We start from the raw sequence: 21,167 nt of genomic DNA on the forward strand, positions 1-21,167 counted from the left end.
TCCCCCGACCTCCACTGCCTGTTTTTAAGAAATGTCTATAATAACGCCACATTTTCAGAGACTATGAAATAACTGATGATGGATTAAATCTTCTCTAATTTGAAGACATTAAGAAGTAAAATACAAAAATATCTTGAAATTCTGTGTGTTGGTTGAAACACTAAAAAAGAAGCAAAATACTCTCTTTCAAATCGTTTTACTTTGTGAAGGTTTCACCCTGCACTCACACGTGAGAGTGTGTGTCTGTGCGGGGGGTGCAGGGGTGCGTGCATGTGTGGGGAGGGAAGACACTAGGGGTGGGAGGGGCAGCAGTGAGCAAGTCTGAAGACGTGTGGTTTTTTCACTTGTCGACCAACTCAAATTCCAGAAACACTGACGTTCTACTGCCATCTCGCGGCACCGTGAGATATTCACAGGCGGCATGACCTGCTCAGATTCTATAAACTAAATCCCACAACAACCCAGTAGCCCACGCAAAGATGTTGATCTGTGAAAAGACTGGAATAAGAAATAATCTCCCTTTTTTTACTCAAAAGGATCAAGTGCTTCGCATCAATTTGGTTCAGAAAGGTCTTAAAACTAAGGCTACCATGACATTTATTTTGCCATATATTAACAGTTTCATGTTGAAAAAGGCTCAACATAAAAAATCGCTTTCAAAACCTACATTGTCGCATAAACCAGAATACTTGTAAATGATAAAGTTCTTTCTTCAGTATTCAATCTTTTCAATTTCATCCATGTCTTCAGGGTCGAGTTGCTTAATATTGCTGTCTAAAAGAACAAAAGAGAATGGAACAGTCTTATCCCAGGGCCTAAACGAAATGTCATTCCATCCAATTACATTTCTGAAGATAGTGACACCTTGTATGGAAAGCCTCGTGATACTGGGACATTCCCTAGATTAGGTAAGGAAGGGATGGTATCCAAATAACCAATCCATACTAACTACAATGGCATCAAATGCACCAGACAAGACAACACATGTCTAAATACTGTGGGGCAGAAAAAAATCACCGAGTGCAGAGAGGGGAAGGTGGGAACCTGGGAAGGTGCCTGGCTGAGCTCAGGAGGGTGAAGTGGGCGTGTGCATTGGGGGGGGCGGGTTTGCTGAATGGCCACAGGGAGTGTTGATTACCATAGCAACAGTGATCTTAATGGTTCTTTCTCCGCCCCCATCCCTCCTCCGTTATCCTAACGCAGGGGTGCTTAATCAACTTCCCTGAAGGGTCCACAGCCAGTCTGCAAACCTTTTAAAATCATATTCCAAATTGCACATATGTGCCTGTGTGCATTTCCCCGGGGATAGTGTCCTTTGCTTCCCACAGAGTTTAAGTACCATTGTCCTAAAGGTGAAAGATACATCTGGAGTCCTGCGAGGGTTCTTCCTCGCCTGCTCCGCAGCCATATCTATCCAGGGCCCTGGGGCAGGGGGACATCTCAGCTTCTGTTACCCTTCAAGTTTCCACCAGAGTGTAACACGCCCATCCAAGAGCCCCAGCGGGTCAGCAGAGCCTGCCTTGTTTAGATGGCAGGGGGTGGGGGGCACTGGAGGAAGGCAGCAGGCCTCAGGATTTAGGACTGTCCTAGCTGGTCGCTGGGGCAACAGGAAGGGAAAAATGTACATAAAAAAGGAAGCTGGGGACACAGTATAATCTTAAAGGAGCTTATTACTTTGCCTAGGGTGGTTCTTCATGGACGTAAAATCTGCTCCAGATCCCAGAATGAGCAATGACATAGAAATATGAGCTCCTATCAATTCCACTTGGTTTTCACATCTTCCCTTAGTTACCCCTGCCTCCTGTTAGGAACTCTGGCACTAAGAAGCAGAAGCCTACTCCCTGGCTCCTGTCCCCACCCGATCACGAGCCTCTGGGCTCAGGTCCACGACACACATCGTCACTGTCAACGTGGGCAGGCCCACAGCTCTGAGCACGACGGGTGCTACTCACTGAAGTGGTCCTGGATCCTCATGAGCAGGGGCAGCTTATCCACCTCGACCATGTTGAAGGCAAGGCCTTTTTTCCCAAAGCGGCCTGTCCGCCCAATACGGTGGAGGTAGGTCTCATAGTCTGGCTCCTCTGCTTGGTTCACGGGCAGGTCAAAGTTCACAACAATCGTGACCTGCTTCACATCAATCCCTGGAAGAGGAATGACACTGCAGGCTCCTGCAACTTTTTCCTCAGGACATAGCTATTCAAGAACCACATTTGCCGAGGGAATTCTCATTTAATAGACACAATCTGTAAATCAAACCTGCTTTTACGTAAATGAAATAGGTCCTTTGGTCAGGCAGTTTGCTTGCAAGTATGTATGTCTATGATGCTGGATAAAGAGTGTCAGTAGAAGCGAATTATACAGAAGTCTAAATATGTACAAAGCGCGTGTGCATGCGTGCATGTGTGTGCGCGTGCGTGTGTGCGTGTGTGTGTGTGTGTGTGTGTGTGCTGGGGAGGGGCTCTCAGCAGGTCACAGAGCCCCTCCATCTTCTCCACCCCCACTGTGCTAAGTGCCCAGCAAGCTCCTTAGTCTCACATTCCCTTACCCATCACAGGGCCCCAGCTCCACCCCATTCCATGGCCATTGTTCTCGGCAGGGCATTTTATCCATTGCCTCAACTGTTACAACAACTTCCGGACTGGTGTCCCCAGTCCCTCATCTCCCACTCCTCTAATCGTCACCATGGTCACCACAGCAACGTCCAGAGCACTTGTGTTTAGAATCCAGCTGCCCAAACAGTGCAGGATAAAGTACAAACAACTCAAGACTTCCAAGAGTTCTCCCCTTCCTTTCACACCTTTCACTCCTAATGTTTCCTAGGAAGACTTCTGTGCTCACCTAGCGCCTCCATTCCCCAACACTAATAAACTGTCTGGGTCATAATCCTTGTCCTCCCTGTACGGTGTTTTGACTCTGGAGCAATTTGTGCCCTCTTTTCTCTGGGGTCTGGAGTTGTGCTGTCCAGTATGGTAACCACTGGCCTTATGGCTATTTAAATTAATTCAAATTCAAAATCCAGTTCCTCAGCCATACTAGTCACACATCAAGTGCTCAATAGCCACCATATATGGCTTGGACAGCAGAGAATAGGAGATTTATATCAATGCAAAAATTTCTATTGGCTAGTGCTGGTCTAGAGAGCCAGGAGTCTAGGCAGCGTGCTCCCGAGGGGAAGGAACCGCGTCCTTTTTTAGGTTACTCCTCCAAATGCCAAGCTCAGCACTCATGGCAGGTCCTCAGTTCTATCTGGTGAACTAGTAATAAATTAGGAAACATGGTTTGAGTATGCGGTGTAGGCAAGGATACAGGAGGAATGAGGAAAGTACGAAGGCCCTCCTCTTGAAAAAACAAAGATTTTTCTTCCAGTAGTCAACAGTTTTAAAATTAAAAACACCTCAGAGATGACCAACATCATTAGTCATTAGGGAACACAAGTTGAAAACACGAGATACCACACACATCTACTGAAAGCTTAAGATGAAAAAAGAGTGTCAGTAGCAATCACTGACAAGGATGGAGAACAACTGGAACTGTCCTGTATTGCTGGTAGAGATGCAAAAGGGTACAGCCACTCTGGAAAACAGTTTTGCAGTTTCCTATAAAGCTAAACATACACTTACCACATGACCCAGAAATCCTCCTCCTAGGCATTTACCCAAGAGAAATGAAAGCATATGTCCACATAAGCCTTACACATGAATGTTTATTACAGCTTTAGTCTAAACAGCCCCAAGCTGTAACCAATCCAAATGTCCACCAGCTGGTGAACGGAAGACCTAATTGTGGTACGACCCATTCCATGGAATACTACTCAACAATAACAAGGAATGACCTACTGATACATGTAACAACATTGATGAATTCCAAAGTATGATGTCAAGTGGAATAAATCAGACACAAAGGCTACCAACTGTATGATTTAACTTACATGTCATTCTGCAAAAGACAAAAATACAGAGACAGAAATCTGGTCAGTAGTTGGCAGGGGTCATTAGTTACAGAGACTGATTGAAAATGAGCACTGAGAAATTTTGAGGGGGGATGGAAATGTTCCATATTTTGATTACAGTGATGGGTACGTGACTATATATGTTTGTCAAAACTCTCTGAAACGCATCCTTAAAAAGAGTGAATTTTATCATATGTAAATGATACCTCAATAAACTTGACTTTAAGTGCATACACATACACACCTCGAGCACAGACGTTGGTTGTTATAAGAACTTTCTCCTTCCCATCTCGAAACCTCTGAATGACGGACGCTCGCTGATCCACAGTCAGCTCTCCACTTAACAGAGACACCTGGTGACCATCCTGCATCATCTCCACAGTCAGCCATTTGGCATTCTGACGAGTCTGCAGGAAAATCAAAACCCAGCAGGGCGCCCACGTTGAAGCAGCCTGGCTACGTGCGCAGCGCTCACGTCTGCAGGGCATGGGAGCTGGGGGTGCTGCAGAGGAGTTTTGCTTCACCTTCCCTTTGGGGCCTAGAGGGATCTGAGAATGTGGCAGGGGATTCTCCCTCCCCCGGGCTTTTAAGGGGCACATGCTCTCAACCTGTCAGAGCTTTGGCTTCTCAGCCCTGAAACAGAGAATAAAATGCTCCGCCCACCTCTCATGGTGGTCTGATGACAAAATGAGGTAACCTAACAACGATGACATCCTTGTGTACGCCAGGTACTTTGCTAAAACCTTTACGTGCATCAAGTTCATCTGCTTTCCTCATGATCTGATGAAGTAGCTACCTAAGTTCATTTAAAAAAACTGAGAAATAAACCCAAAGCTTGGAACCATTAAGTGATTTGCCCAAGGTCACATGGCTAGTCCACTGGCAGAGCTGAGCTTTCCTTTACTCTACAAGTATGTTTCCAGGGCCCTCCATGTGCTGGGTGGGGCTATTCTAGGGCGGGGGCATGAAGATGAGTGGAACAGGTGAGAGCCTGCCCTCACAGAGCTGACACTGTGCACATGGTGGTGAAAAAATACAACCAAGACACGAACACGAAAAACGTCCGATAGGAAAAGTAAATACGAAAATAAAAACAAGGGGCTGTTAATAGTGAGTGACTGAGTGGCTGCTTTGCTCATAGTAAGTTAGGAGTAGAAGAGAACATTCTTAACCTGATAAAGGGTATCTATGGAAACACTACAATAAACATCAACCTGAATAGGGAAGTGTTAGAAGCAGTCCCTCTAAAAGAAGGATGCCCATGGAGTTCCCTGGTGGCCTAGTAGTTAGGATTCCAGGCTTTCACTGTCGTGGCCCAGGTTAAATCCCTTGTCAGGCAACTGAGATCCCACAAGCGGCACGGCGCGACCAAAAAAGAAAGAAAGAAAAAAAGAAATAAAAGAAGGATGCCCTCTGTTTCACATCATATTGAAGTCCTATTCCATTACTTCAGTTTCACCCGTGAAATACAGATAATCTCTATTCAGAGCTGCTCTGAAGATTAAACACCACAATGTACAAAGAGCACCAAACGCGGTGCCCGGCTCCACCTGCACAGAAATCTGGGCACGAGTAAGACAAGTCCCGGCGGACTCACCTGGCAGAATATGATGGCCTGGCCAACGGTGATGCCACCGTAAATGTTGCACAGAGCCTGGTACTTGTCTTTCCTGCTCCTGCACAACACGTAATACTGTCGGATGTTGTTCAGGGTCAGCTCCTCTTTTCGTAACTTGATAACGTTGGGGTCAGGAATGATCCGCTCCGCAAACTGCCACACGGAGTCTTCAAAGGTCGCTGAAAAGAGGAGCATCTGGCACTTGGAGGGTAAAGCTCTACGAGAGAGGAGGGAAGAAGGCCGTCACCCGACGGCCAGGCCCGTCCCTCTCCTGGGGGGGCAGCTTCCAGCACTTGACGCCCACGGCCATCAGCTGCCCCCCACGCCCCTGCTCCGGGGTCACCGTGAAAGGTGCTGCGGCCACGACAACTACACCTGCTGCAGAGCGCCACGTGTCAGCCCCTCCTGCCCACCAAGAATTTGGGAAAATGGATACACTGAATGTGGGGCTCCAGAGTGAAGTTCAGGTAAGTGATCTGGGTTTTCACGCCAGTCTTCTCCTTAGGAAAGGCGGGCTCGTGGAGCCTAGGGTGTTAGTCTAGGTGCTGTTCACGGCAATCATCCCGCACAAGTTCCACGCGGATGAAGGGCACAGAGGCTCATCATTCGATGGCAGGTGTTCTGTCTCTGGGGCGGGAAAGAACAGCCACATTAAGTCTATTTGGAATGGGAAGAACTTGGATATAAATAAAAGGGGAGCAGAAGGGGAAGATGCTACTGCGTGTGGAATGTAAACTGAACCCACAGTGAACACAGGCTAATTGATACCAAGTTCAAAAAAAAGGCAAAACGAGGGTACGGAGTCAGCAGTCAGGATACAGCTAAGCCTGTGGAGGAGAGAGGGGCGGGTGACAGGAAAGGGACTGCAGGGGATTTCCGGGGTGCCAGTAAAGTTCTGTGTCTTGATCTGGGCCATTGTCCCGTGAGCATAGCCCCTCCGTGACAGCTCACCCAGCAGTACCCTTAGGATTTGTATATTTCTCCATCCATATTTTATACATCAATTAAAAAGTTAATTTTTCAAACAACAAAATAGAAGAGAGACCAGAGAGGAATCACTGCCTTTGAGAAGACAACAGAGCACTTAGAGAATAAGCGGTCAGGGCTAAAAGGGAGCAGGTGAGCTCATACAGCCCAGCGATTCCCAAACATTCTTTCAAGCCTGGGACCTGAATCATCTGGGAGCTTTTCAAACAACAATCGGACCGATTTCTGGTTGGCCACAGGAGACTACGTCTGTTACCTTCTCAGTGTCCAGCATCCCACTAATGTGACTATAAAGTGATTAAGATATGAACTTACAAAACGTGCAGAATAAGAGAAGAGAAACGGGTGGATGAGATATTTCAATATATTTTTGCAAGATGGAAAAGCGTGATAACCGAGAAGGTGGATGAAGCCGCAATATGAGCGCTACAGAGGGAGGTGCTGATGCAAAGGCAGCGGTTCCCTCAGAACCACTGGGAGGTCTAGGACGTGCAAGACCAGAGGCCTGGTGGGGGTGGGGTGAGGGCTGTGAGAAGACACGAGGAGAATCTGTGTCAGCAGGCTGCGTCGCTCGGCAATCTGCTCTCCCACACCCTTCACCTGGAAAAAGAGGGCACCAGGACTGGTATCCCAAGGCTGCGGCCATTTCATTCCAGAAAGAAAACTTACACAAATTGTCCAAGGGAAGGAAACATGGGCTGTTCTGCAGAACACACTGGATTTTGAAGACTTAGTATGAAAAGAAAGAATGCAAAATATTTCATTAACAATTTTTAGATTGGTAACATTACTTGTTAAGATGCTATTTTTGATATGTCACGTTAAATAAAATATTTTATAACATGAATTTCACCTGTTTCTTTTTTAATGTGGCTATTAGAAAAATTTTAAATTACACTTGTGGCTTACCTTATATTTCTATTGGACAGTGCTGTGACTTAATGTATTTTAAGCAAAAGAAAGGAAAACTGAACAATGGAGGGATGAACAACCAACATAAATACTCTATCTAATTTTACTTAATATTCTTTTTAGTAGAAAGCCCTTTTTGACTATCGAATCTTCCCTGGACTTCCGCCATCTTTTATTCACTGTTACATTTAAACATACCAACTTATTGGCAGGGGATGGCAAGAAGGGAGTCTTGCTTGACCTTGGGCCCACATTTTTTTAAATAGGAAGGCTGGATGAAAATAGATACAAGGAGCAGCTGGACCCCACCCTTCTTTGGCAGCTAAGCTTGTACAAGCAGAAGAGCCTCAGCGGACGGTGAGGATAAAGCAGACAGCTGAATAGGGGATCAAGTGAAAATACGTATACTGAACGATGGACCCCTCCCAGCCCATCCACCGGACCATCCTGCTCTGCTCCCAAGATGCCAGCAACGGAGTGTCCCAGGAAGGAGATGAGAGACATTACATACTCCTAAAGACCTCCAGGCGACAAGCCTCCTCAAGTGAAGCTTCCAAGTTACAAGCCCCAACCGTGCACACAGAGCTGTCGATAAATAAGCTTTCTAGTTCCTCAGCTTGGGTTATGAAAGGCTAGCGCAGGGTCACCAGATGCGAGGAGGAAAGATCCGCCACAAAGACAGACTGTAGCCAACAAACACAAAAGGAAACTCAGATCACTCAGAGACAGGGTTGAGAACGGAAACAAATTTTAATGCTAGAATTAATATCCTCAAAGAGGTAACTGTAGATATCACGTATCTTTCTTGTGTTATGGATGTTTTGCATCCGTAAGACAAGAAAAGGAAGCTATGGAAAAGAAAGAGAGGGCAATGCCGGTGTGATCCAGACAGGACAGAAAAAGGCTAACCGACTGCGTTATTTAGTGACGGATGGAATGACACAAACAACTGGGTTAAAGAGGTAAATACTGCCATCAGAGCAGACTGCGCCAAATGAAGGGGTGAATTCGGCACCAGGCCTGCGGAGAAGGGATGTGGAAAGCATATATGGAAACTGAATCGCGCAAGTTCAGGATGAGACAGGCAATACTTCTAAACTAAGTTTTTTGCCTCCTCCAAACACACCAGGGCTCAGCTGAACGAGTTTGCCCACATCACGCAAAGGGACACGTGTGACTGTGTCTTTCCCTTGCCATCCCTATGAAACTGAGTAAAGTTACATTTCCTGGTTCAGAGGCTGCAAGTAAAGTGTCCTGCGGGTGAACAAGGCGGGAACTTTTGATAACAGACGTCTCTCCTCCCTCAGCGTAGAGTGGAGTGTCTCAGATCTTACCAGAGACCATGCTTCTACAGTGTATCCAGTGAGATTTCAAATCACGGCAACACAAAATACACGCCTCCCACCCCCCAATCTCTTAGGTACTTGGTTTTGAAAAAATGGAGTCTCAAAACATCTTTTTGGCTTCTATGAAGTTTTTATACAACACAGAAAATATACAACAGAAGACTGTCGACATTGTATCCAAATACAAACTAGCCTTTGTTCAACTCCCTGCATGAGCAGCAGTGCAAATGTATATTCTGGCATATTCCATTCAGTCTATAAATTCCTTATCAAAGAACATGAAAAGATCTTACCAGCTAAATGTCCTGCATCCTTTGTACACAATACTTCTAAAAACACATACAATTTGCTTACCTGTGCTATTGAGCTTTTCATTACCAAAGTTTTGGGTCACTTTGTTATTTCAAACTTGCAGAAGCCTTAATAAGATTTCTAACTGTGCAGAAATGGACGTAGAGCCACCTCAGACGTGTGCCTACGAGACGCCTGCCACTGTAGCTGGCCAGTGAAAAGATTTAAAATGTTGGCCTATTTTCAAAGTTTGAGACAAAAAGAATGTTCAACTCCAACTTGGAAATACGTCAAGGATGAGAATGGAGAAAGATTATAGTAAAATAGAAATACCACACTGTTTCTCCACAGCTGTCTGGTGACTTGTGAAGAGGCCTCGTACTGACTGCACCTGGGCTGTCTGGTGTTCTGTAAAGGTTGCAACAAAAACTTGTAGCAAAAAATGACTCATTTTTCCTTTTTTTAGGAATAAAGCTGCTGCAGAAGTCAAAAAATGTCACCAGAAAAGGACAGCCAAGTTGAGGACTTTCTTATTTCTTTACTAAATTTGTAAAGAATCCATCTTTCAGTTTGACAAGCTTAAGTCACCTCTGTGCCTTCTAATCATGTTCCCTGAGGAGAAGAGGTTTCACTTATGATGACATCTAATAGACTTCAGAGTGCTTGAAAATGATGGACATTTTAGACATGGATAACCTAAACGATGGATTTATAGATGCAAAGGATCTGAATGACAAACAGTTGGTCCACAGAAACAAGCCTGCAGATACAGTGGAAGAACATTTTGAAGGAGCTAGAAATTGATTCTTGCAAGTCTAAAAACCACTGTTGCTAGTAGGTAAACTCCTAAGTATTCTATGCTTGAACACTTCTGTTCAGAGGATATCACACTGGACTGATACCAAGAATCAGTGTGGGCTTCTACTATATATAAAATAGATAACTAATAAGGACCTACTGTATAGCACAGGGAACTCAAATCAATATTCTGTAATGACATATATCAAAAAAGAATCTAAAGAAGACTGGATATATGTATACCTATAACAGATTTACTTTGCTGTACAGCAGAAAACTAACACAACACTGTAAATCAACTATACTCCAAAAAAAAAAAATGAATCAGTGTGGGCTTAATAAGGGCAGAGCTGCAAGTCAAAATGAATTTTAGATCTGACTGTATTCTGTTTTACTGCCACATACAAGAAAAGAGGGCTGCAGGGAGTTCAGAGGATACTGGAAAAGAGAGAGTAAAAACAACTTACCAGACTGTGAGACAGAAAAAAAAGTGTCATTATTGTTTCTGTCATTAAATACAGGTACAGTAAGTCCCCTACATACGAACCCTCAAGTTGTGAACCTTCAAAGATGCGGATGTGTGTTCACATGTCCAATCACGTAATTTAGTTCACATCTCTGGCGTACGTTGTCACATGCGTGCATCCTCTACAAGTGGTTGTGCTTTTGTGTACTTTACTGTGCCATACTGTATAGAGTACAGAAGTACAGTATCTTTATTTGAAGCAAGAGGACGACTTCACTGAACTCCTTGCTGTGCAACACCAGGAGCTTACTAATGAAGACCTGATGGAATTGGAGGCCCAGAGAAAGGACGAAGAGAGACAAGAGGAAGAAGAAGTAACTGAAGAACTGAAGAGATTCACGACTCAGGAAATAGCAAGGGGATTTTCTTTATTTGAGGAGGCACTGTTAGTTTTTGACACACAGGACCCGAACGCAGAATGGTACATGAAGGTTGCAGCAGCCGTTCAGAATGCAATCCAGTGCTACCGTGTCATCTATGATGAGAAAAAAAGAGCTACTACCCAGACGTCACTGGATCGTTTTTCAAGAGGGTAGATAGAATTGAATCCAGCAAGGAACCAGAACCTGTGCCATCAACGTCAGGTGTGAGTGAAATTGCAGTTTGTCCTCCATCTCCTATTGCTGACAATCCTTCAGCTCTACCATCTCCCACCTCCTCTCCCTCCTCCAGTCAGTAACTCTTCTTGCCTGTTCACTGGATGCCAGCCCCTGTGTGCCAGCTGTTGTACTGTACTACTGTACTTTTCAAGGTACTGTACTTGAAAAGTAAGTAAGATTAAAAATGTTTTATTTTTTGTGTTTGTTTTTTATGTATTATTTGTGTGAAAAGCATTATGAACCTATTACAGTACAGTACTATATAGCCAATTGTGCTAGTTGGCTACCTAGGCTAACTTTGTTGGACTTACGAACAAACTGGACTTAACGAACATGCCCTCGGAATGGAACTCATTTGTATGTGGGGACTTACTGTAATATGTTTAATTAGTTCTATCGTATTTACGTTCTCCTCATAAATAGTTCTATAATTACGTATCTTAAGTATATACAGTAGGGAATTCCAGGGAGGTCCAGTGGTCAGGACTCAGTGCTCTCACTGCTGAGGGCCCGGGTTCGATCCCTGGTTGGGGAACTAAGATCCTGCAAGCTGTGTGGTGTGGTGTGGCCAAAAAAAAAGAAAAAAAAAAAAAAAGAATATACAGTAGCACAGCCTCCAAAATTTAAGCAGCCAATCATGTTTAAAAAGATTAAATTGCTATATCAGAGACGAAACATTATTGTTGTATTTTTCTCATACATATTATTTAATTAGTTCTCCTATGAATTACTAGTAATTGCCAGTTTAGTTCTACAGTTTTGTTTAAATAGTAGCACTAATGTAACAGAAAAGTACAGAATAATACATAATTTCAAATAAACATATTTTCCATATTTTTATGTTAAAGTAATAACACATGTACAATTATTTCTTCTGTATTATAGTTTTATATATATATGAGATATGTGTGTGTATGTATGTACATATATATTTGCCTGCTATGACTGTATCCCGGGTTGTCTTCCTAAAAAGTTGGTCACCGCAGGGAAAGAAGTAACAAGAAATTTCCCCAGATCTGGCAGGCACAAGTTTTGGGAATGAAAAGAGTGTACCATGTGTCTAGTACAATGAAGAAAAAAAAGATCTGAACCAAAGCACAACATTGAGAAGTTTCAGTACATCATGGAGAAAAAGATTCCAAAACCTTCTAGCGAGGAAAAAACAGATCACAGACAAAAGTCTGAGGATCAGGATGACATTAAACTTTCCGGCAGCAACGCTGGAAACAGAGTATTAATTATAGTAAAAAAACCACCACTTTTCTGTTTTCAACACTGTCTCCGAATTTACAGGGAGAAAGCTTTTCAAGACAGAATTCCACATCCAGGGAAACTCAACCCAAAGATCAAATTTACAGGTACAATAAAACATTTCAGACAAGCGGGGGCTAGAAAATGAACTTCCTACACATCCTTTTGCAGGAAGCCATTAGCAGGTATGTTCCAGCATATTCAGTAAACCAACAGTAAAGCAAGAAAAAGGACCCACAAGACAGGAGATTGGAAACTGTTAATGAGGACAGGGGAAACCTGTAATGTGGCTGTGACCACAGGACCGGAGCGCAACCAGCCCGGGCTGAAACCGGAGACAGTGAGTACGGGAGATCTTCCGGAAAAAAAGAAACCGACGGAATTTTAAGATGTATTTGACTATCTGGAGATATCACTGACATATGACACGTATGATGAAACAGGTAGAGAAAAATTAAAGACTGCTACACAGTGACAGTAACCAAATGAAGAAAAATAGGCAACTCCAGGGGGAGAAGCACAAGAAAAACATAATTATAGTAACTCAATACTCAGCAGTGAACGCTATTTGTGTTGTGATAATGATACCAATACCAGCTGTGAATGTAACCAACTATGTTGTATACAATGAATATACAACAAGAAATAGCAATGTGAGCAGGTTATTTAAAGATATGAAAGTTAATGTCATAACGGACAGTATTCTCTAGGGGTTGGGGCAGGGGATTACTGGTTATCATTACAAGTCTTTCAATATTATACTTGAATTTAACACAGTGTATAAATACTTTATTTAAAAATGAGCGATGCAGACTCTTAAAGCCCACTCCCATAAATTCTGATTCAGTAAGGTTCAGGTTAGGCCTGATAATCTCAAATTTTAAGCCCCTTGGTGATCCTGGGAGAGAGGCCTAGGAAATCGACAGGATTTATTTAACAACTTACAGGCAAAGTCAGGACTAGATACTAGGCTCCTGATCCCAGGCTACTGTGTCCTCACGATAGCGCTATCAGGTTTTAATGAATTCTCTTTAGAATTTTGCTCAAATATAAGATAACTGGCAAAATTTGGTGCAGATCCACTGTATATGGATTCCATCTGTAAGCCTGCAGCACAAGAGTAAAGCAATCAGGCAAGATTACAAGATGAAGAAGTTGGGAAATTACAGCAGGCTGAAGGCCCACTGAGCTGGTGAAAATAATAAAAACCCAACTTGTTTCAAAGGTGAACGAAGTGGGGAATAAGCAGTAAAGACAATTAGGGGCAGCAGACAAATGAAATTCCTCCTCTGGACAGAAGATCCAGGAAGAAAAGGCTGGATGTGAAGGTTACCTTTGAATACGAATGCTTTGGTCTGAGAATCCTTGCGTGTCGATCATCACATCTGCTTCATCCAGGACAAACACACGAATCTTAGTCAAATCAATTAATTTTTGCTTGAAACACCAATCTAGGACAGTCCCAGGAGTGCCAATTATGATCTGTTTGGTGACATCAGTGCCTCTGGCAACTAGGGGGAAAAGGAAAAGGGTTTAAAGGCTTCCTTCAGGCGCAAACGACTCTAACCACCCACAATTCCCGGTAATGAAACACATGTCGTAATGGCTTTCCAAGTGCCAACCCTGAGGGTCTTTGTGGTTTTTGATTTTACAGAGTTTTAGGATAAATTCCCAAGTTTCTAGGTTTACAGTAATGATAATAGTCGTGCATATTTGATTCTGCCCCACGGTCATCTAAAAGCCACCCTGCAGCATTCCCGTTGTTCTACAGAAACACTGCACAGCAGTGAAAGGCCTACAAATCTTCCCCAAATGAAAACAACAAAATGTCTATCAACAGGTTACATGAAATAATGACAGAATATATACAGCCAGTCAAAAGAATGAGGTGGGGCTATACATACTGACATGAGAAGATGTTTAAAACGCGTAAGTGGGGCTTCCCTGGTGGCGCAGTGGTTGAGAGTCTGCCTGCCAATGCAGGGGACACGGGTTCGAGCCCTGGTCTGGGAGGATCCCACATGCCACGGAGCAACTAGGCCCGTGAGCCACAACTACTGAGCCTGCACGACTGGAGCCTGTGCTCCGCAACAAGAGAGGCCGCGATAGTGAGAGGCCCGCGCACCGCGATGAGGAGTGGCCCCCGCTTGCCACAACTAGAGAAAGCCCTCGCACAGAAACAAAGAACCAAACACAGCCTAAAAAAATAAAAAAAAAAATAAATAAATAAATAAATAAATAAATAAATAAAAAATTAAAAAAAAAAACACACAAAACAAAACGCGTAAGTTTTTGAACAGCATGAAAAAAAATGCTCCCATTTTTGTAAGCACTCAAAAACAAAACAAAAAAACACACAAAGATTTGTTAACAAAACCATAGCTGTCTTTGGAAATAGGTTTTTGAAAGAACTTTCACTTTTACCTTTGAATTTTCTGTGTTTTAAAGTTTTTTTGTTCACTTTATGCATGTAATACTTTAATGAAAAAGTGAAACAATAAAAGCTGTTCTGCACAAAACAACTGAGCTTCACAGAAAAGAACAGGGAAAAGCACCCTCTTCTGGGCTGTGGGAATGATGCAGCTAACATTTTCTGGGTCCTTATTACGTGCCAGGGGTGTGCCCAGTGCTTTATCTGTATCATTTTATTTAATTCCAGTAACAACTCTATGATATGGGTGCCATTATATCCACCACTTTAAAGGCAAGAAAGCAGAGAAGGTATATACCACGACTGTGTTAGTGGTGCAGTCGGGATTTAAAATATCAGCCAGGGCTGGCTTGCTGGTACATACTTCGATTCCCTCGAACGGCGTACATCACTTGAACATCCACACAGAATTTCCCCATCCGTTCGACCACACGGCCAGTTTGCAGAGCCAGTTCATAAGTAGGAGCCAAGCAGAGGCACTGAGAGAGGGAGAGAGAGAGAAGCGGGGAAGGAGAAAGGTTCATAACAGCCATCATGCAATTCTGAAATACAATTAAAATTTGTGGAGGGAGAGGCACAGAAGTGAAATTGGAGATTTTGGTTGAACAGAATATTTTTACTTGAATACGACTTAGCAGCTGATAGATCTGGGGTGAATGTTGAGTATGGAAGGGGAGAAGGGGCTGAAGGATGGAGAAGCAGCTTCCTTTTATACATTCCTCTCTGAAAGGTCATGAAGAAACACAGGTTATGGGTCACGCTGTTTTGGTAGGGGAAAAATGGGATGAAGTGGGGCTGGGAATCAAAAAGAGAAGGGATGCAAGACTAATTACAGCTTGAGTGTGGTCGCCATCACCTCTTCCCTGATATTAAAAGTCTGCCCATTTCCAGAGCACTCCCTGCTTGGTCTAATCCATCTTACACATCTCTGGCAGAATGTTCCCTGAAACTCTTTCATTTGTTACTTCCATACCCCCTATAAATGGTGGCTGTTGATGAATGAAGATGTCGATGGAAGAAACTGGTGATATTTAACGCATTTCTGAACTTCAATCAAGGATCTGAGATAGAGAGAGGGAAACACAGCTAAAGTGATAAAAACAGTTTCCACACACATTTCTCAACATGTGTTCAAGCATGGCTTCTCCTAAAGGATTTTTACTCATGAAATCAAACCCCAGATATAAATTTATCTGAACTTGTCTAAAGAAAGCACAGAATTTCCTATGCCTGCCACTAGTCACCCATATCCATGTCCACAGGTTATCTTGCTGCGCAGGTTGTAAACTTCCTGAGGGAATCCTTGCTGCCCCATAGCTCTGAGCGCACCCAACACTTGGGTTCCCAGTTTGTCAACCAAGTTGATGAACACAGGTTGGAGAAAGAGGAAAAGATCACCAGATACTTTCCATGTATTGACACTAGGTTGGGAGAAGGGCAAGCGCAGTTCCAGCCCCTGCTCAGTCGCTCTCTGACAACTGTGACCTCACGTGTGACCTTTCCCTCTCCAAGCCTCTGTTTCCTTCTCCACTAAATGAGTAGGAGGGACTGGGTGACCTACAGCTATACAGCTATCACTACTGAACGCTCACTTTATGTTGAGCATGGTGCTAAAAATGTACATTCATTCACTCAATCTGCATGACAATCCTATGAGGCAGGTATTCATTCATTCATTCATTCAATGTTTAAGGAGTGGTTTCTACAAGCCAAGCACTGTGATTGGCGTTAGGGTTCAAGGGTGAACAGAATAACTGATCCATACCTTTATAAGTGTCATCTTTACTGACAAGAAAACGTAACTCCAAAAGATTTACTACCTCGCCTAAGACTTTCAGCTGGTGAGTAGAGAGGCTGGAATTGGAACCAGTCAAACTGTAAAGCCTGTGCTCTCAATCACTGCCCCATACTGCTGCCCAATACTCTGATTTTATGAAAGAACATCTATTCTAAATATCATCACGTCATTGCAGCAATATTGCCTATTACTAAAATATCTTTGGCACCGCAACCATTCCCATCTGTCTCCCAGCCTTTCCTTACCTGTGGAAACAATTCCAAGGCATTAACTCTGCTTAGCATTGCCAAGACAAAAGCAGCTGTCTTTCCTGTTCCAGACTGACTCTGGGCTATGAGGTTCTGAGGTCTGTAGGAAAGAGGATATGCTGGACATAAACTGAATACAAGCTCCTGGGCATAAACTGAATATAAGAGACTAAAAATAACCAGTTGGAATACCACTACCCTAGAAACTCACGGATGTGCCAGCATCATAGGGAGAGCCATCTCTTGAATTTTGGATGGTCTATTAAATCCCATTGCATAGATCCCTTTTAGTAACTCTTCTTTTCTGTCAAAAAAAAAAAAAAATCAAATACTTAAAGTCTATGATGCATCAGTAGCCTCAGAAATACAAACCTGAAAGGTGCATTTCTAAATTAGGCCCCTTTGCAACTGAGTATAAAAAGTAATATTTGGAAATATACAAGTTAAACCTCAACTCTCAAACATATACAATCATGTCTGCACAGTTGGAGCACTAAAGTAATAAATTATGTCATAAGCCCAGGCCAAGGACAGTAGTAAGGGCCTAACGTTGAACTTTCTCTTGAACCAAGAAAAAAAAAGGAAAAACTCATCTGATAGAAGTGCATCAATTTTCCAGTAGAGTTTTATTTTCCACACAAGCAGAAAACTAAGTGACATTTATTGTTTATTTCCTTTTAGTCAATGACAAACTTTAACGTTTCAATGGCAATTTTCAGAGAAAACAAAATTTCATTTAGGTGATTCTTAAATCAATTCTCTCTAGGAGCAGAAGACGCAATATCAGCTCATTCTTCTGAGCCAGTATTTTTAAATGCGTCTTTCCTGGGGTCTCAGGATAGATGTTAGAAAGAGGATAAAGTGAAGTAGGCTGGAATACTTCCACTACAATGACATGCACATTTTGGACACGCTTAATTGGTAGATTAATTGGTAGATTACTGGCAGCCAACCTTTAATCATAAGTAAGCTTCTCTCCAACTAGAAAGCAGGCATTGGGATTTTGGATTTCCCCACTTACATAAGTCCGTATCAGTAACTCGACCTATTCAAATACATTTCCTTAATGCCAGCTGATAACTCCCTAGGAAATGCAAACCTATTTGGGAAAGTTATTCATTTAAATACCATCTGAGACCAAAAAAATAATTAAAAAGGTAAAAGCTTGTAACTTATCTAAAGGGGTATTTGGGTCATCAAAATTCCTGTTATCTGTATTCTGGTATGGAGAGTAGCAATACGGCTGTGTCTGGCTTAGCTATCCCCCTTAGCACAGCAAGGTTAAAATATTTTACCATCAAAAATGTTCTCAAGTCGTTGAACAATTCAGGTATCCTAGTGTTCCTCTTTGAGCTATATTTTAATTGCAGGCAAAATGTCCATATCTCATTTGAGTATTGACCATTAGAACACCAAGGAGATCCTGATGATTATTATTAGCAGATTAGTTTGTTCTGTGCTATGCTCTCTGGAATTTTCCTACACTTAAAGTAAAAATACTCACAGCCGCAGCTCTTCAAATGTTTTCACTGAGTAGAGTGGAGAGCTGGGATCCTTTTGTAAGACTTCAACTCGGTGACTGGATTCTACTAAGGACTGCCGGATTAACTTGTTCAAGAGTGAATTAGCTGCCAATTCCACTGGAAAAACAAGGATAAAACAGGGGATATTGCAGGGGGAAAGTCAAGCCTTCTGAATGACATCTAACAAGTTGCTTCCTTCCATTCAGGGGTTGTGTATCAAGCAACTAACTGTTCCTACTCTCATTTTTCTTCCAAAAGAAGGTTCTAAAAAGAATGACACAGCACTGAGAATTCCTTTTTGTTTCCACGAGGATCCAGTTTCTTATGCTCTGTTGCTACACCAACCTCTAACCTCAACCAAGCCTACATCTATTGCCAGCAGACCTAATTTTTCCTTGCCAGCTGAAAATTCATAACCCATTCCTGCATATTCTATTTCAATTTCCTCTAAAGAAGTAATCCTGACTTCTAAGTTAGTAGTTCTTCTGACATTCACTATTTATAAAGAAAACAGAAGCAAAGATGGTTCTTTTCCAATTAAGATGGTATTATTCACCCACATTGTGAAAGTCATGATTAAAGGAAACAGAATGCCAGTAAATACACGCAAATGAATTTATTTCCTACCTCCATCTTCTTCATCATCTTCTTCGGTGTTATTAACAGAACCGTCTAAAAGGATGGAAGAGAAACAACTGTAAAGATAAATGCCAAGCAGGAACGTCCAGCGTTATCATCCCAGTTTCTCCTGCCGACTCTACAATGTGTACAAAGGAAGGGTCAAGCAGTGGAGGAGTTGGTAAAAAGATTGGAAAGGTAGTGGAGGGTCTTGAATGTTAAATTAAGGGAGCCAAAATTGCCAGGGACATAAGGAAAGCAATGCTTTTTAAATGAACTGAGACCAATCTTCTTTAACAACACTCACCTACGTTTGGAACGGTAGGACTCTTAATACCCCGAAGGTTCTTCCGGGGATGGATGACGTTTGAAAACTATTGAAAGATACAAATTTCAATCAATATTGGGAAGCAAGGCATCAAGCATCCCAGTGCCACCCCCTAACACGGGCTGGCAGGGAGGCAGGGAAGGCCACGCCAATACTGCTTCCTTTGCGATATTATGTATTAACGGATTTCTTTGAGAAGCAGGTCTCCTGAATGAATTATCCTAAAATTGGAGGAGACTTTCTACTGCCCCTGTATATGAAGTTCCTCTTTATAAGCCTCGAGTCTAAATGTGACAGTCCTTGAGGGGTCACAGCACGAGCAAGGGATAGCTGATAGGAAAGCACGTTGGTAGATGAGATGGAGGCTAGCTGAGGCTTAATGGTCAAACTGGGACAGTAGAAAACTCAGGGTCCACTTGGGGCTCCCAGCTGCTTTCCCTCCCGCAGGTGTCTTCATTTTGCCTTTTCAAACCAAAGGTCTTGTTTCTCTTGGGGTCTCCTTTCCCGTGGCCCTCTTCCAAATCCTTGTCACACCTCCCCTCCACCATCTGACACCCGGCTCCAAACCCTGGCGGAGCTCCCCCTTCCCCTCCCCAGCACATTTCCCTCCGGGAGTGCTGTTCTAGCCCCTGTCCCCTTGCCCTCCCCGGCTCGGTGGCAGTTACGTGGCTGTTCAGCCGCTCGCTCTCCGCAGCCCCTGCGTCGCCTCCCCAAAGTAACGACGCCATAACTGCGATCGCTGCTTCCGCTCCCAGCACGTGCGGCCGCCACAGGCGCCAGGTAGTGCCCGGCCTCACCCAGCGGCCAATGGGCTTTCTCGGGGTTGGGGGGCCGACCAGCCGCCACGCGCAGGCGCCCGAACTCCGAGGTGGTGGGAGGAGTCGGGGAAGGAGGGTGGGGTCCGCGCAGGAGGGAGCGGGCTGTAGTGGTCTGCCAGTCCCCCAGTCAGCGCCAGGCGTTGGAAACCCGGCAGGGGCGCTATCGTGGTGAACTTTCGCCCGCGGCTGACCTCTGCTGAGCCAACAGCAGCGTGGGACTCTAAGCGGCAGCAATCTCCACACGGATTCGAGAGTCCTACCTCTCCTACCCCACCACCCTCTCCCCAGACTATTCTCCTGGTGGTGAGGCAGGACCCCTCCACCCCGCTTCAAGCTCTCGTGCCCGCGTCCCCCCGAAGTTTCCGCTTCTGTGTTGCAAGATGTCAGAAAGGCTAGTGAATGGCATAGGAAAGTGGAGAGTCAGAATTGGTGAGTTTCATCTGACAAATGAATTCGAATGCGAAAGATGCAGAGAGGAAGTAAAGTTGTTCAAGCTCTAACTACAGTCCCTGTTACTAGATACCTGTGATGTTTCCACATACTGGCTTATTTTCATTTTAATTCTGATACGCGCCTCTTGGTAAAGCAATCCGGAGAAAACCGTTTCCCTTTCGGTACAACCTTCACCTCCTACCTTCACCTGCATAATCCGGGATAGATTCTGTGCACTAATGACTGCTAAATTTGGACAAAAGAACCAAATCCCCACCCCTCCCCCACCGCCAGTTTTCTAACTGGAATCTTGCGGTTTCGATCAGCATCTCTAGAAAAATGCACAAACAAAACCTAGTTATGATCTCTCCGTGGTACTGAAGCAAGACTCCCCATCCCTGTTCGGTCACTCTCGGACACCTCAGTCGTCTGTTTTGAGATGATCACATTCCTTTTCAGCCTTTCCATGTGGATTCTAGTTGTAAATGTTTTTGACTCTCAATGATAACTTTCTACTAATTTAAGTACGAATAAAATCAGACCAAGTTCTTTAATTTTAGTTTTCTATTATTTTAGCGCACTAGAAATTATCCTTTTATTCTTGTCCTACCGCAGGACCCAGATTCTGCCTTGTTGGAGGTGGACAAATGGTGACTAGATTAGAAAACATTAGGCAGATTTCAGCGTCAAGCCT

At 43.6% G+C, this 21,167-nt stretch overlaps 1 protein-coding gene across 1 annotated transcript; it reads right to left on the reverse strand.

Annotated features, from left to right (window-relative positions):
* Positions 1-504: 504 nt before the first annotated feature.
* DDX25 (DEAD-box helicase 25) lies at positions 505-20,019 on the reverse strand. Its single transcript, XM_036860932.1, has 12 exons — positions 19,889-20,019; positions 19,203-19,269; positions 18,905-18,949; positions 18,259-18,394; positions 16,966-17,058; positions 16,752-16,854; positions 15,073-15,187; positions 13,611-13,788; positions 5,547-5,784; positions 4,194-4,356; positions 1,953-2,141; positions 505-774 (listed from the first exon to the last, which is right to left on the reverse strand). Exons 1-12 carry the CDS (start codon positions 19,949-19,951, stop codon positions 713-715), a joined length of 1,452 nt encoding a protein of 483 aa, XP_036716827.1. The 5' UTR covers positions 19,952-20,019; the 3' UTR covers positions 505-712.
* Between the last annotated feature and the right edge of the window lie 1,148 nt (positions 20,020-21,167).

This window comes from Balaenoptera musculus, chromosome 8 (assembly GCF_009873245.2).
Source record: "Balaenoptera musculus isolate JJ_BM4_2016_0621 chromosome 8, mBalMus1.pri.v3, whole genome shotgun sequence".
NCBI classification, from domain to species: domain Eukaryota; kingdom Metazoa; phylum Chordata; class Mammalia; order Artiodactyla; family Balaenopteridae; genus Balaenoptera; species Balaenoptera musculus.